The 16,271-nt window shown below is 41.8% G+C and overlaps 1 protein-coding gene across 7 annotated transcripts in view; it reads left to right on the forward strand.

The window, feature by feature from the left end:
• IGF2BP2 (insulin like growth factor 2 mRNA binding protein 2) overlaps window positions 1-16,271 on the forward strand; it is a 176,343-nt gene that overhangs the window by 140,960 nt on the left and 19,112 nt on the right. For 6 of the 7 annotated variants that reach the window (XM_032298361.1, XM_032298354.1, XM_032298358.1 and 3 more), the window contains 3 exons: window positions 7,825-7,947; window positions 8,303-8,438; window positions 11,017-11,145. In XM_032298361.1, the coding sequence (XP_032154252.1) occupies window positions 7,825-7,947; window positions 8,303-8,438; window positions 11,017-11,145 (388 nt within the window). The remainder of the gene's footprint in view (window positions 1-7,824; window positions 7,948-8,302; window positions 8,439-11,016; window positions 11,146-16,271) is intronic. The other variant, XM_032298357.1, reaches the window with a different exon arrangement.

The raw sequence follows: 16,271 nt of genomic DNA on the forward strand, positions 1-16,271 counted from the left end.
CCAACATAGAGTGAAACCCTGTCTCTACTGAAAATACAAAAATTAGCTGGGCATGATGGTGGGCACCTGTAGTCCCAGCTACTTGAGAAGCTGAGACAGGAGAATTGCTTGAACCCAGGAGGCAGAGGTTGCAGTGAGCCGAGATTGTGCCACTGCACTCCAGCCTGGCGGTGACAAAGCAAGCCTCTGTCTCAAAAAGAGAAAAGAAAAAAAAGTGCTATAGTGGAAAAATGTAGTATCCAATGATGACATGTAACTGGAGGTCCTAAGGAGAATTTTAGGGAGACAGGGATTTGGGATTTGGGGGTTTCAGAGAAGACCTCTGTGTGTAGGTGACAGAGCCCTGAAGGAACTGAATAAGAGGTAGAAGATGTAGGCAAACAGAGATCCTAAACTTGCTTTTTATTCATTTGCCAAATATTTATTGAGCACTCACTATGTGCCCGGCACTGTTCTATGTGCCAAGACCTCAGCAGTGAACAAAGCTGACAAAAATTCCCACCCTGTGAAAGTTACGTTCTAATGGAGCTTCGAACAAGCACCCCCATTATTTTGAGGCAATAGTAATGTATCTGTTAGATGCTTTTGCTCTCAGGTAACAGAAAATACAAGTGGTATAACCAGCAGTAAATGGATATCATGTCACGTAACAAGTCCTGAGGTAGATGACTCCAAGGTCGGTTGAATCATGGGCCCAAAGACCCAGGACATTTTTCTGCTTTATGTTCCTCAGCATGTCTCATGTTCCCTTGGTAATAATAGGCTGGCGATAGCGATTTCAGATGTGCATCCCCAAAAAAGTTACACATTGGGGGAGAGGGCATCCCTTCCTTATGCCCTTTTTTCAAAAAACTTCTTTAGAAGTTGTGGTTAAAAAACTGTAACATAAAATGTACTATCTTGGCCAGGCGTGGTGGTTCACGCCTGTAATCCCAGCACTTTGGGAGGCCAAGGCGGGTGGATCACTTGAGGTCAGGAGTTCGAGACCAGCCTGGCCAACATGGTGAAACCTCACCTCTACTAAAAATACAAAAATTAGCCGGGTGTGGTGGTGCACACCTGTAGTCCCAGCTACTTGGGAGGCTGAGGCAGGAGAACCACTTGAACCCGGGAGGCAGAGGTTGTGGTGAGCCGAGAGTATACCACTGCACTTCAGCCTGGGTGACGGAGCAAGACTGCATCTCAAAAAAAAAAAAATTGACTATCTTAATTTTTTTTTTCTACTCTTAATTTTTTGGGGGAGGCTTTGTACTTTTTCCCATAGCAGTTGCTCCACTTTACAACCCGCCAGCAGTGCACAGGGGTTTCAATTTCTCCACATCCTCCCCAACACTTGTTATTTTCTGTTATTTTGATAACAGCTATCTTAATAGGTACGAGGTGACATCTCATTGTGGTCTTGATTTATGTTTCTCTAATCATTAGTGATGAGTGATGTTGAACATCTTTTTATATATTTATCCGCCATTTGTATATCATCTTTAGAGAAATGTCTATTCAAACCCTTTGTTCATTCTTTAATTGAGGTATTTGATTCTTTTGTTGTAGAAGTTGTCGGAGTCTTTTATGTGTTCTGGGTCATTATATCTTAGTCCATTTTGTGCTACTATAACAGAATACCCAAGACTGGATAATTTATAAAGAACGAAAGTTTATCTGGCTCACAGTTCTGGGAAGTCCAAGAGCATGCTATCAGCATCTGATGAGGGTTATCCCATGGTGGAAGACCTAAGGCAGAAGCAAATGCATGAGACAGAGAGACGAAATAGGTCCAAACTCATCCTCAGCCCACTAATTCACTGTGTGATAATTGGATTAATCCATCCATGAAGGCACTCATGACCTAATCACCTCCTGTTACAGTGTAATCACTGTAATCACATGCTGTAACAGTGGCAATTAAATTTCAACATGAGTTTTGAGGGGACTTTGAAACCATAGCAAACCCCTTATCAAATAAATGATTGGTGAATATTTCTCCCATTCCATGGGTTGACCTTTCACTCTGTTGATTATATCCTTTGACAAGTTTTTAAGTTTGATGTACTCCCATTGGTCTGATTTTTTGTTGTTGTTGCCTATGCTTTTGGTATCATAATCAAGAAGTCTTTGCCATGTCGAATATCATAAAGCTTTTCCCTGCATTTTCTCTTAGGAGTTTGATAGTTTTAGGTCTTAGGTTTAGGTTCTTAATCTGAGTTATTTTTTTAATATGGTATAAAAATAATGGTTCAACTTTATTCTTCCACGTGTGTGTCCAGTTTCCCTAGCACCATTTGAAGAGACTGCTCTTTCTCCGTCTAGTAGTTTCAGCCCCATTTCAAAAATCATTGAACACTCTATATGAGGATTTATTTCTGGGCTCTCTATTCTATTTCATTGGTCTATTTATCTGTTTTTGTGCCAGTACTATACTGTTTTGTTTACGTAGCTTTGTAATATATTTTGAAAGCACAAAGTCAGCCCTTCAACTTTCTTATTTTTCAAAATTGTTTTGGCTATTCAAGGTCCCTTGAGATTCCATATGAATTTTCTGTTTCTGCAAACAATGCGCAGTGTGATTTTGATAGAACTCATATTGAATCTATAGATTGCTTTGGGTAGTATGAACGTCTCCACAATATTAAATATTCCAATCCATGAACACAGGATATCTTTTCATTTATTTGTGCCTTTAAATTTCTTTCAGTAACCTTTTGTGGTTTTCAGTGTACAAGTCTTTTTCCTCCTTGGTTTATTCTTAAGTACTCTGTACTTTTTGATGCTGTTATAAATGTTGGTGTTTTCTTAACTTCCTCTTCAGATTGTTCATTGTTGTGTATAGAAATGTAAATAACTGGCCGGGCGCGGTGGCTCACGCCTGTAATCCCAGCACTTTGGGAGGCCGAGGCGGGTGGATCACGAGGTCAAGAGATCGAGACCATCCTGGTCAACATGGTGAAACCCCGTCTCTACTAAAAATACAAAAAATTAACTGGGCATGGTGGCGTGTGCCTGTAGTCCCAGCTGCTCAGGAGGCTGAGGCAGGAGAATTGCCTGAACCCGGGAGGCGGAGGTTGCGGTGAGCCGAGATCGCGCCATTGCACTCCAGCCTGGGTCACAAGAGCGAAACTCCGTCTCAAAAAAAAAAAAAAAAAAAAAAAAGAAATGTAAATAACTTTTGCATGTTGGTTGATCTTGTATCCTGCAATTTTGCAGAATTTGTTTGTTCTAACTTTTTTTGGTAGAGTCTTTAAGGTTTTCTACATATAAAATCATGTCATCTGTGAATAGAGATCATTTTATGTCTTCCTTTCCAATTTGAATGCCTTTTTTCTTTTTTGTACCTAATTGCTCTGGCTAGGACTTCCAGTTTATGTTGAGTAGAAATGGGCAGGAGTAGGCATCCTTATCTTGTTCCTGGCCTTAGTGGAAAAGCTTTGCTTTCAGTCTTTTATCATTAAGTGTGATGTTAGCTATGGGCTTGTCATAAATGGTCTTATGGTGAGGTAATTTCCTTTTATTCCTAATTTTGTTGGGTGTTTTTATTATGAAAGGGTATTAAGTTTGTCAAATGCTTTTCCTAATGACATGATCATGTAGTTTTTTCCCTCTTCATTCTGTTGATATGATTTATTATATTGACTGATTTTTAAAAAAAAAAAAATTTATAGTAATGGGTTCTATGTTCCTTAGGCTAGTCTTGAACTCCTGGCATCAAGTGATCTTCCTTCCTCGGCTTCCCAAAATAATGGGATTACAGGCATAAGCCACTATGCCCAGCCCCCCATTAATTGATTTTTGTACGTTGAACAAATCTTCCTTTCCAGGAACAGATCCCACTTGGTTGTGGCATATAATCCTTTTCATATGCTGAATTTGATTTGCTAGTATTTTGTTGAGGATTTTTGCATCAATACTCATTGGAGATAATGGTCTGAAATTTTCTTTTTTTGTGGTGTCTTTGTCTGGCTTTGCAATTAGGGTAAAGCTGGCCTCATGGAATGAGCTTGGAAATGTTCCCTCCTCTTCGTTTTTTTTGGAAGAGTTTCAGGAGGATTGGTGATAATTCTTCTTTAAATGTTTGGTAGCATTCTCCAAAGAAGCCATCTGGTCCTGGACTTTTCTATGTTGGGAGATATTTGATTACTGATTGAATTATTGGTCTGATCAGACTTTCCATTTCTTCATGATTCAGTCTTGGTAGGTTGTATGCTCCCTCTAGGAATTGATCCATTTCTTTTAAGTTATCAAATTTGTAGGCATACAGTTGTTCATAATATTCTCTTATAATCCTTTTTATCTCTGTAGTACTGGTAGTAGTGTTCCCTCTTTCATTTCTGATTTTAGTTATTGAATGTTCTATCTTTTTCTCAATCTAGTTAAGGATTTTTCAGTTTGGTTGATCTTTACAAATAACCAACTCTTAGTTTTGTTGATTATATTTGTTTATCTCTGCTCTGATTTTTATTATTACCATTTTTATGCTGGTTTTGGGTTTAGTTATCTTCAAGTTGAAATAAAAGGATGGGGCTGGGTACAGTGGCTCACGCCTGTAATCCCAGCACTTTGGGAGGCCAAGGTGGGCAGATCACGAGGTCAGAAGTTTGAGACCAGCCTGGCCAACATGGTGAAACCCCATCTCTACTAAAAATACAAAATTCACCGGGTGTGGTGGCATATGCCTGTAATCCCAGCTACTTGGGAGGCTGAGGCAGGAGAATCACTTGAGCCTGGGAGGTGGAGGTTACAGTGAGCCGAGATCGGGCCATTGCACTGCAGCCCGGGCAAAAAGAGCAAAACTCCATCTCAAAAAAAAGAAAAAACAATAAAATATAAAACAAAATAAAAGGATGACAGACAGCAACACAAAGCCATGTGAAAATATATGGTTTTCTGGTAAAGGTAAATATAGTAACCCATACTGTAGTAATTTTGGAGCATAGAATTTAAATGGCAAAAACATTGTTTTAAGCTATAAATCTATTTTAATGGGTATAAAAACATGTAAAGATATAACTTTTGATATTTGGAGCTGGGGTAAAGGAATACAGTGTTTGTATGCATTGAAGTGAAGTTGTTATCAGTTTAAAATAGGATGCTATGACTTTAAGTTGTTTTATGTAATTAGCATCCACAAAGAAAAAAATCTGTAAGAACATACACTGCCTGCTGGGCATGGTGGCTCACATCTGTAATCCCAGCACATTGGGAGGCCAAGGTGAGCGAATCACCTGAGATCAGGAGTTCGAGACCAGCCTGGCCAACATGATGAAACCCCATCTCTACTAAAAATACAAAAATCAGCCAGGCATGGTGGCAGGCGTCTGTAATCTCAGCTACTCAGGAGGCTGAGGCAGGAGAATCACTTAAATCTGGGAGGCGGAAGTTACAGTGAGCTGAGATTGCCCCATTGCACTCCAGCCTGGGGGACAAGAGTGAGACTTTGTCTCAAAAAGAAAAAAAAAAAAAAACACAAAAGATAATCAAAGCACATCACTATTTAAAAAAAAAAAAAAAAATCAACAAAACGCCAGGCATGGTGGCCCACGCCTGTAATCCCAGCACTTTGGAAGGCCAAGGCAGGTGGATCACGAGGTCAGGAGTTCAAGACCAGCCTGGCCAAGATGGTGAAACCCTGTCTCTACCAACAATATATAAATTAGCAGGGTGTGGTGGCAGGTGCCTATAATCCCAAACCTCAGAGCTTCTATATATGCATGAAGTCAACTTTGAAAGAATCGAAGGGAGAAATAGATATCAACATAATAGTAGGAAACTTCAGTGCCCCACTTTCAATAATGGATAAAACTACCAGACAGAAGAACAATAAGAAAATAAATCGGAGCAACACTATAGACCAACAGACATACAAGAACATTCCATCTATCAACGGCAGAATATACGTTCTCAGGTGCATGTGGAGCTCTCCAGCATAGATAATATTACAAAACAAATCTTAACAAATTTAAGAAGATTGAAATCATAGAAAGTATCTTTTCTGATCACAATAGAATGAAACCAGAAATCAACAGCACAAGGAAAATTAGAGAATTTAGCATTTTTTGTAGAGCAGGTCAAGTGGTAATAAAGTCCCTCAGTTTTTATTTATCTGGGAGTCTTAATTTCTCCTTTATTTTTGAAGGACACTTTTACCACACATGGTATCCTTGGTTGGCAGTTTCTTTCTTTCAGCACTTCAAATATATCATCCCACTCCATCCTGGACTGCAGAGTTTCTGCTAAGAAATCTGCAGATAGTGTGATGGAAGCTCCTTTGTATGTCACAGTTGCTTTTCTCTTGCCTCTTACCAGATACTCTCTTTATCTTTGACTTTAGACAGTTTGATTGTAATGTGTGTCAGTGTGGTTCTCTGTAGATTTGTCCCAGTTGGAGTTCTTTTAAGTTTTTTGATTTGTGTGTACATTCCTTTCCTTGTATTTGAAAAGTTTTTAGCCATTACTTCTTCAAATAAGCTCTATCCCCCTTTCTTCCCTCTTCTCTTTCTGGGATTCCCGTTATGCTTATATTGATCTACTTGGCAGGTCTCATAGGTCCCTTAGGCTCTCTTCATTTTATTTATTTATTTTACTCCTCTGACTTGAAGATTTCAAATGACCTATATTCAAATGTGCTGGTCCTTTCCTCCGCCTGGTCAAGTCTGCTGTTGAACTCCTCTAACAAATTTTTCTGTTCGGTTGTATTTTTCAGCTCCAGAATTTGTTAGGTTGTTTTTTAGAATTTCTGTCTTGTTGTTGATACTCTGATTTTGTTCATGCATCATTCTTCTGACTTTATTTAGTTGTCTGTGTTCTTGTTTAGCTCACTGAGCATCTTTACAATTATTTTAATTATTGGTTGGGGAGCATGTAGATCTGTGTTCTCGAGAGTCAGTTTTGGAGTTTTATTTTGGTCCTTTGATTGGGTTATGTTTCTCTGTTTCTTTGTATGCCTAGTAAATTTTTTTTGTTGGGATTTGTGGGCATTTGAAAAAACCACCTCCTCTCACAGTCTTTGTGTACTGGCTTTGGGCAGTGGAAGACCTGAAATCCTAGCTAGAGGTTCTAGGACCTCTCAAACCTCTTCTGATCTCTTGATCCCTATGATGTCTGACTGCAGAACTGTAGTCCTTAAATGCTGCTTGCCTCTGTTTTCAGCAGCTTCTGAACTCTGATGCTGATCCTGTCAGTACTCTGAATCAGTGACACAAAAACCAGATTTTCTGGCACCTTCCAGACAAGCCAAAATGTTGTGTGCATATTGTCCAGGCTGGTCTTGAACTGTGGGGCTCAGGCCATCTGCCCACCTTGGCCTCCCAAACTGCTGGAATTACAGGTGTGAATCATGGCACCCGGCCTGGAATTCCTTCTTAGTTTACAATGGACCTCATAGTATAGCTTCTCAGCTGATTTTTAGAGTTCTCACAGAAGCATTCCTCAAATCAACAAGTCTGTCTGTTGTTGATTTGAGTTGGCTGTAGGGGAAAGAGACCTGTCTTCCTATTCTGCTGTCTTGCTAACATCACTTTCCCTTGTACCTTTTTTTAAGAGCAAGGAGAACATTCTTCACCCAGTAGAGTTCTTGTAATACCCTCTGGCCAGATCAGCCTCATGGATCCACTTCCAACCAGTTACTACAAGGGAGTAGGATTATCATGGTTTGGCTTATGCTAATCAAAATTCATGAACTAGGGTCAGTGAGGGACCTGACCTCTCCTAAATCCCATCACCATTTGGTACCTGAACAAAATGACTTCCATTTTTAAGAAAAAAGCAAGATAATGATTTTTGGGAGACAACTATTATACCTGTCTGAAGTGTTAAATTGTTACTTATCTCTTTTAGAGCCGAAGAGATTCCTCTGAAGATTTTGGCCCACAATGGCTTGGTTGGAAGACTGATTGGAAAAGAAGGCAGAAATTTGAAGAAAATTGAACATGAAACAGGGACCAAGATAACAATCTCATCGTAAGCCACTTACTCAGATTAATCATGCCAATAATGGAACATCTGAGCATTTCAGTATGTCCAGTTCTTTCACCTACTTTTCCCTAAAATGGGAATATAATCATAAGTGGTGCAATTATCTCCATCATCATTTTTTTGAAAAAATATGTAAATACTTACCAGGTGGCCATTTTTCACTATGGATGTGATCTAAATCACTAGTAAGATATGAAATAAGATGGCAGGGATTCCACACCACTGTGTGTTGTGAGAGAACTGAGTCTTCTCTCCACCAAGACTTGTCTGTGATTTTTTTTTTGTGGCATTTTATTTTTCCTGTTGAAAACCAAATTTCTCTCTTCGTCTGATGGGTCAGTTTGCAGGATTTGAGCATATACAACCCAGAAAGAACCATCACTGTGAAGGGCACGGTCGAGGCCTGTGCCTGTGCTGAGATAGAGATTATGAAGAAGCTGCGTGAGGCCTTTGAAAATGATATGCTGGCCGTTAATGTAAGTCCCTACTGCGTTCTTCTCTGTGGGTTTTCACATGTGTTTTCCGGTAGCGCTCAAGACTCTCTAAGAATAATTGTCATTCAGCTAATGAGGAAGTGCCTTAGGATAGATATGCAAAGTTTTTCCTGATTTCCTAGGATAAAGGCATGAAAATAATCAGGAAACCAACTAGTAAATTAAGATAAATACACTGGATGAAACCGTGTGAAGACATTAAAATTATAACTTTGAAGACTGAAATAAGGAATAGCTTATGATACAGTGTTTATGAAGAAGAGCAGGAATAACTGGGTGTGGTGGCATGCATCTGTAGTCCCAGCTACTCAGGAGGCTGAGGCAGGAGGATCACTTGAGCCGAGGGGGTTGAGGCTACTACAGTGAGCTGGCATTATACCACTGCACTCCAGCCTGGGCAACAGACTGAGACCCCATCTCTAAATAAATAAAGAAGAAAAGCAAGAATAAAAGTATATAACTAAAGTTACAATTATGTAAAATAACATGGATCAGAATGACTGGAAGGCTACATACAAAAATAAAAATAGCTGGTATGTTAGAAAAGTGCGATTTTTTTTCCATGTATGTAGCCTTCCAAACCTTATTGTAATATCATCCTGTTACTTTTTTAATTTAAAAAATGCATAAAGTTAACTTCTGATTTCCTCCCTTGCTTGCTGATCTGCACTTTTAGATTGCCTGATAAGTGTCGTCAACCACTCGAGCTCTTACTGATACTTCAGCAGACGCACTTCGGTTTGTCCTTCCTATGATTGCTTCCTAATCTTTACTCTTAATGGGGAGACACTGATCTGGCATTCAGAAACAAAAAACCTTCGAAATATTTGGCCATCAGCAGAAGTCCAGCTCAGCTCAGAGGAGTACATTTTTTTGCTTTTTAATTCGATTTTTTGAACATACACAAAAGCGAAAAGGGTGCTCCAGTGAGCCCTCACACACCATAATCCAGCGTTTGCAGTTATCAGCTCACGGCCTGTTTTGTTTCCTGTCAAACCTCATCCATGTCCACTTTCCATACCTGTTGGATGACCTTGAAGCAAATTTCAGGCCTGATGATAATTCTTAGAGAAATAAATGTCGACAAAGCGCTCTGTGGGTTAAACCCAGGTCCCTGAACGCAGCACTTTCTGCTGTCCCCACCTCACCCCAACCCCACCTTAGCAGCCCACATCACATGATAATCACAGGGCCTGATGAGAAGAGGTAGAGCAAGACTGCAATGTGGTCTTCTCCCCATGCCTGGGTACATTTGTGGAAGTATCATCTGACAATCTCATTTTCTTCCTGTGGGTTCTTGACATCTTATGATAAACGTCTCTTTCTGTGAACACCTGGAAAAGCTACAGAAGGGTTTGAGTGATTCACACATCTTCACCTGAGCTTTCCACTTAGATTCATTCGTGTCTGTGCCAAACTCACACACTGGTAGGTGAATAACAAAATTACTATGTCTTATACTGTATACCAAATGAGGTAAAGGTAAAGGATATGAGTCTCGCTACTCCAGATGTTCTTTTAAAGAAAAAAAAAAAAGGCAAGTTACAGAGTGAATGTAGCCAAAGATGAGAAAATAGAAAATGTTAGGAAATTGCTTCGTGTTCAGGGAAACAAAGATGGAAGCAAGTTGGATACAGCCTGGAGTGGGCGACCACGTTCCTCTGTCTCTGAAGAGCTGTGTAGTTAAATCCCACCCCCAGCCTGTGTGAGCAACCCCATGTTGAAAAGTAAGATAAGCAAGCAAGATTATCACAAAGCTGACAACTACACAGTAAAAAGATAAAGTTATAAACCATCCCAAACCTGGATAGTGGAGTTTATCTGTGTGGGAATTTACCTCATGTGAAGGGTCTGATCTTTCCCTGGGTAGAGTTAGAAAACACTGTGTTAATCTAATTTGTTTTGAACAGTCATTCAACAAATATTTATCGAGTACTTACTATGTACCAGGCACTGAGAACACAACAGGAGTATGACAGTCTGTCTGCAAGGAAACTCTGGTCTAAAACGGGAAGAGGTCACTAAACAGGCTATTTAAATACCATGTAATGTGTACCGTCTTAGGGAAGCAGAGATGCTGGAGAGCACAGACAGGGCATTGGAGGGATGAGAGAAAGCTTCCTGCATGAGGGGTCATCTATGCTCAGGTGAAACCCACAGGTCAGTAGGAGTTAGCCACGTGGGAAGGCAGAAAAGCACTTGCTTGCCTGGGAAATAAATAGCATGTGCAGGGGCCCAGAGGTCATTAGGGAACAGGACTGGCCAGGTTGGAGACGAAAGGTTGACAGGAGTGAGGCTGGCAAGGTGGCTGCCATCCCCAGGAAGAGCCTCATTTGCCATGACATAGACACTCCCAAGGGCGGCAGAGAAGCCTTGAAGGAACTCCATGGTCAGGTTGAGGTGTAGCCCCCACCTCTGATACGGCGTAGGAAGAGGTCCACGCCTGGGCGGAGCCATCAGGAGACGCCGCTGCCATTCAGACAAGAGAGGGAGGTTGACCCAGGCGTGCGGGCCTCTCTGGTCTCCTCCCTTCATCTGTTTTCTCCATTTCTATTCCCAGCAACAAGCCAATCTGATCCCAGGGTTGAACCTCAGCGCACTTGGCATCTTTTCAACAGGACTGTCCGTGCTCTCTCCACCAGCAGGGCCCCGCGGAGCTCCCCCCGCTGCCCCCTACCACCCCTTCACTGTAAGTAGCTCAGCTGGTGGAGGTGTGCTTATGCGCTGGGCACCTCCAGGCAGCAGCATTACTCTGCTATGTGGAATCAGAACAGAAGCTTTCATTTAAAGGCTGTGCTTGAGTACAGGTGAATCCAATGTAGGTTGAACTCAACATTGCTTGGGACTTCTTCCTAATGGGCAAATTCATATTAAACCATCCTCTAAACATGTGTTTTTTTTTTTTGAGATGGAGTCTCTCTCTCTTGCCCAGGCTGAAGTGCGGTGGCACAGTCGCAGCTCACTGCAACCTTTGCCTCCTGGGTTCAAGCAATTCTCCTGCCTCAGCCTCATGAGTAGCTGAGATTACAGGTGCCTGCCACCACACCCAGCTAATTTTTGTATTTTTAATAGAGACAGGGTTTCACCATGTTGGCCAGGCTGGTCTTGAACTCGTGACCTTGTGATCCTCCAGCCTCGGCCTCCCAAAGTGCTGGGATTACAGGCGTGAGCCACCGCGCCTGACAACACGTGTTCTTAAATACAGTATGCCATAACTAGCAAAGAAAGAAACCAATAGCAAATTCATCAACTAGGAGCTCATTTATTATAAAAAAGGACTTGTTAGCTCAAATAAGAACATTACATGAGTGTTGATCATTTATTAAAATATATAGGGCAGAGATATATGCATCAACATACATACATACATATACAGTTTCTACCTATATATACAATTCAAATGTTTTGTTTTATTAATGGGCAGTTTTTAAAGAAAATGTGGCCGGGCGTGGTGGCTTATGCCTGTAATCCAAGCACTTTGGAGGCCAAGGCGGGCAGACCACCTGAGGTCGGGAGTTCAAGACCAGCCTGACCAACATGGTGAAACCCCGTCTTTTTTTAAAAAAAAAAAAAAAAAAAAAAAAAAAAAAAAAAAGTAACATACATTGTTTGTATCTAGACACTTAGCACAATGCCTGGTATTTAGTAAGTTCTCAGTAAATATTTATTCACAACAGAAGAAATGTGAATTTTATGACTGTTTTACTTATTGTTTTCATTCACAAGCATTATTCAAGATTAATACATTACCAAATTGGGGCTCAGGATACTTCACAGCTTTTTTTCATTCCTAATTTTTCTCTACACAGATTGCTTATTTTTAAAGCAAACTTTCTCTTTTTTTTTTTTTCCTTTGAGACCGAGTTTCACTCTTGTTGCCCAGGCTGGAGTGCAGTGGCGCCATCTCAGCTCGCTGCAACCTCCACCTCCCAGGTTCAAAAGATTCTCCTGCCTCAGCGTCCCAAGTAGCTGGGATTAGCCACCATGCCAGGCTAATTTTGTATTTTTACTAGAGATGGGGTTTTACTATGTTGGCCAAGATGCTTTTGAACCCCTGATCTCAGGTGATCTGCCCGCCTTGGGCTCCCAGAGTGCTGGGATTACAGACATGAGCCACCGTGCCCGGCCTAAGCTTGCTTTCCTTTAATAAATACACAACTGCAGAATCCAGTTATTTAGAATTAACTAAACTTTTGCTGGTGTCATTGCTCACTACAGACAGCTTCTTGTGTTCCTTACCCTATTGTTTTTTGAGTTACATATTTGAATTTTTTGTTGTTTGGCTGGAGTATTTTCTCAAACAAGTTTTCACAGAAAACAAGTATAATTTCCAAGCCTTTCTGTATCTGAAAATATCCTTCTTTTTCCTTCACATGTGAATGAATTCTGGGTGTCTAGAAATTCTAGGGTCATAGTTCCTTTATTTATTTGTTTAGAGTCGGAGTCTCACTCTGTCCCCCAGGCTGGAGTGTAGTGGTGCAACCTTGGCTCAGTGCAGCCTCCACCTCCCAGGTTCAAGTGATTCTCATGCCTCAACCTCCCCAGTAGCTGGGACTGTAGGCAAATGCCACCACACCTGGCTAATTTTTGTATTTTTGGTAGAGACACAGTTTTGCTATGTTAACCTGACTGGCCTTGAACTCCTGACTTCAAGTGATCTGCCAGCCTTGTCCTCCCAAAGTGCTGGGATTACAGGTGTGAGCCACCACACCCAGCCTATATAGTTCCTTTAGAACTCTAAAAATGTTGCTTCCGGCATTCTTTCTTCTGTAGATATCTTTTCTTTGTTTTGTTTTGTTTTTTGTTTTTGAAAGAAACGGTCCAGCTCTCTGTCACCTAGGCTGGAGTGCAGTAGTGTGATCCCAGCTCACTGTAATCTCGAACTCCTGGGCTCAGGGGATGCTCCTGCTGCCTCAGCTTCTTGAGTAGCTGGGACTACAAGTGCATACCACCACACCTGGCTTTTTTTTTTCCGCCCTGCTGTCTATAAGTTTTTTGCCTTTTATAATATTTTGCCTTTACCCTTGGAATTCAGGAACCTAATTCTGAGTGCTTGGATCTGAAGATCCAAGTTTTTCTTTGGCTCAGGAGAATGTTTTGCTTCCATAATTGATTTCGGTGTTGCTTCTCTCACATCTACTTTGCTTTCTCTTCTGGGGTTCCCACTCCAGAACAGGAGAGTTACAGCAAATCTCACTCTACCCTTTGTGCCTGTCCACGTCGACACTTTGTCTTGGGTTTGTGTGGTGTAACAGTCCCTGCCTCGATGGGCTTCTCAGCAGTGTCTGCGCTACTAGTGACACATCCTCTACTGAGTGTTTACTTAACCTTGTTTTTCATATCCAGGATCACTCTGGTTCTCGGTTGTCATTTCTTGTAGCAGTCTATGTACAAATTATTGAAGCACTGTCCTCTTGAATCTCACTAGGAGATCAAACCACAGTTTTGTAAAAAGCTCTCCCTTCTCCCTGCATTAACTCACTGGGGTCATTTGCGTGTCTTGTGCAGCTGGGCTCCTCTCCTTCATGCTGCTGATTCTTTATATATGTCTAATGGATTTTAGTTGTCCTTTTATATATTTAAATGAACTCAACAGAGAGCATAATTACAATCCTTAGGGGAGCTTTTTCATAGCATGCTCCCCACGCTCCACCTGAACCAGTGGGTTCAGAATGTCCCAGGTGAGCGCAGCATTGAGTGCGGTGGTTCAGACCTTGGGCTGCAGAGGCAGGCACAGGGATCTGTGTGAGCACCTTGGCTCTACCTCTTGCTGGCTCACCAATCCGAGCTCCCTCCAGCTTCTCAGGTTGTCCCATGAGAGCAGGACATGCAGCTGCCATGTCAGCAGACACTTGGACAAGCTGGCGTTGAGCAGTGCACCTTCCGCATCTTAGAAAGCTGTGTGCACAACACTCCAAACCCTCTGGCCAAGTCCTCGCTCCTTCCCAAGGCCCATGTCCCTGGTGCCCAGAGGGAGGACCCATCAGCGTTGCAGTCTGGCATCACACTGAAACTATTTAACTATTTGAACATAATTCATATATATGCCTCAAAATACTAGCAAACTGAATTCAGCAGTACATTAGAAAGACCATTCATGACCAAGTGGGATTTATCCCTAGCATGCAAAGATGGTTCAACATATGCAAATCAGTCAATGTGTTACATCATATTAACAGCAAAATTCCTAGAAGAAAAGAAGTAATAAAGATCAGGGTGGAAATAAATGAAATTGGAATGAAAAATAGAATACAAAAGATCAATGAAATGTGATTCCTATGCTGGATCCTTGCCCTTGTGTATCAGATGGTCACACGTCGTAGCTTGAACCCAACAGTTCTCCCAGGAAAAGGGAACATATGGGAAGGGGATGGGAAATAGGAAGTTTGCTCTGATAAGAGATACTTTTTTTTTTTTTTTTTTTTTTTTTTTTTTGAGGTGGAGTCTTGCTCTGTCTCCCAGGCTAGAGTGCAAACTCTGCCTCCTGAGTTCAGGTGATTCTCCTGCTTCAACCTCCTGAGTAGCTAGAATTACAGGTGCCCACCACCATGCCCAGCTAATTTTTGTATTTTTGCTAGAGACAGGGTTTTGCCATGTTGGCCAGTCTGGTCTCGAACCCCTGACCTCAAATGCCTTTTGAATGAATGAATGAACCAACCCTCACAACAATACTATAAGATATTATTTGAGTCTATGTATGAATAAGACTCACATAGGTTAAGTTTTTCCAACTTGTAGAGCTGGTGATTCAGAGACTCAAATCTTCCAACTCCAAAAACTAACTTCTGTACACAGGGGCTGATGGCACAGCCTCCGCTAGAAACAAGCTCCTGACTGCAGAGTTCAAGATTCTTTCCCTGTGACAGTTTTCCAGCTGTGACTCATGAATAAAAGAGAATTTGTCCTTTTTATCCTTTGACGGCTAATTTTAAAAATCTCTTTCTAACCCTGAGTAGGAAGTCTAAATTTGATAGTATTTATGTGAGAATATTTGAATCCAGAATAGGAGCCACACTGTGGCTTGTCTATTCCTGGCCTCACGTGAGTTAGGAAGTGGCACATCATAATTGAAAAGAATTATTTCTGCCGTGAGGCCTGATTCTTCTGGGGGAGGGGGGCTGAAGTGCCCTTTCCTCAGAGGAGAGTTCTGAACAGTAAAGTGGCATGAATTCTCCCCCAGCTCTTCATGGCCCAGGACAGGGACCTGCAGAGAAAGATCTGGAGCTGATGTTCTTTCCAGGGGGTCCTTAAGAAAGAGGTAGAGAAGAGAGAGAAACCGCTTCACCCACCTTCCTGTAAAACTTAAGGTTGCCAAGAGACTGCTGATCTCATGGCGCCCTCTTGTGGGCATGAGGGGCTGCTGCAGCCACTTTCCAAATCCAAGCGAGGCTCTCACTACCTACTGTGTTAGGTAGCACTCTGTGGCCCGCAGGTGTGGCTGGTAACCTACACACCCCTGGAAGAGCGCCTCAGGTTGTTCACGTCTCTGCCTTCTCTCTCCAAGCTCAGAAAGGGCAACGGTTTCATTTTTGTCCCTAATGGCGTATACAACAAAGTCCTAACCTTCAGGAAATTCGAGGGATGGAAAGCATGCCTGTCACTGTGTCATTTGCTCAGGGGTCCTCAAATGAAAGCTGGGTCACCAGACTCCAAGCCCGGGCCATGTCTGACCACTGTTGGAATTGTCTTCCTGGGGGACCATCTTGCAGGGTGGGCCTGCAGGGATTGGTTCCGTGGTGCCCAGTGCTGTTCACCTCCTTTCCTTGAAGAGTGATGTCAGTGTTGACCGCGCCTTATGTAAAGCATAGCTCACAA

This window comes from Sapajus apella, unplaced genomic scaffold, assembly GCF_009761245.1.
Source record: "Sapajus apella isolate SASKATOON/1434 unplaced genomic scaffold, GSC_monkey_1.0 scaffold38, whole genome shotgun sequence".
NCBI classification, from domain to species: Eukaryota; Metazoa; Chordata; class Mammalia; order Primates; family Cebidae; genus Sapajus; species Sapajus apella.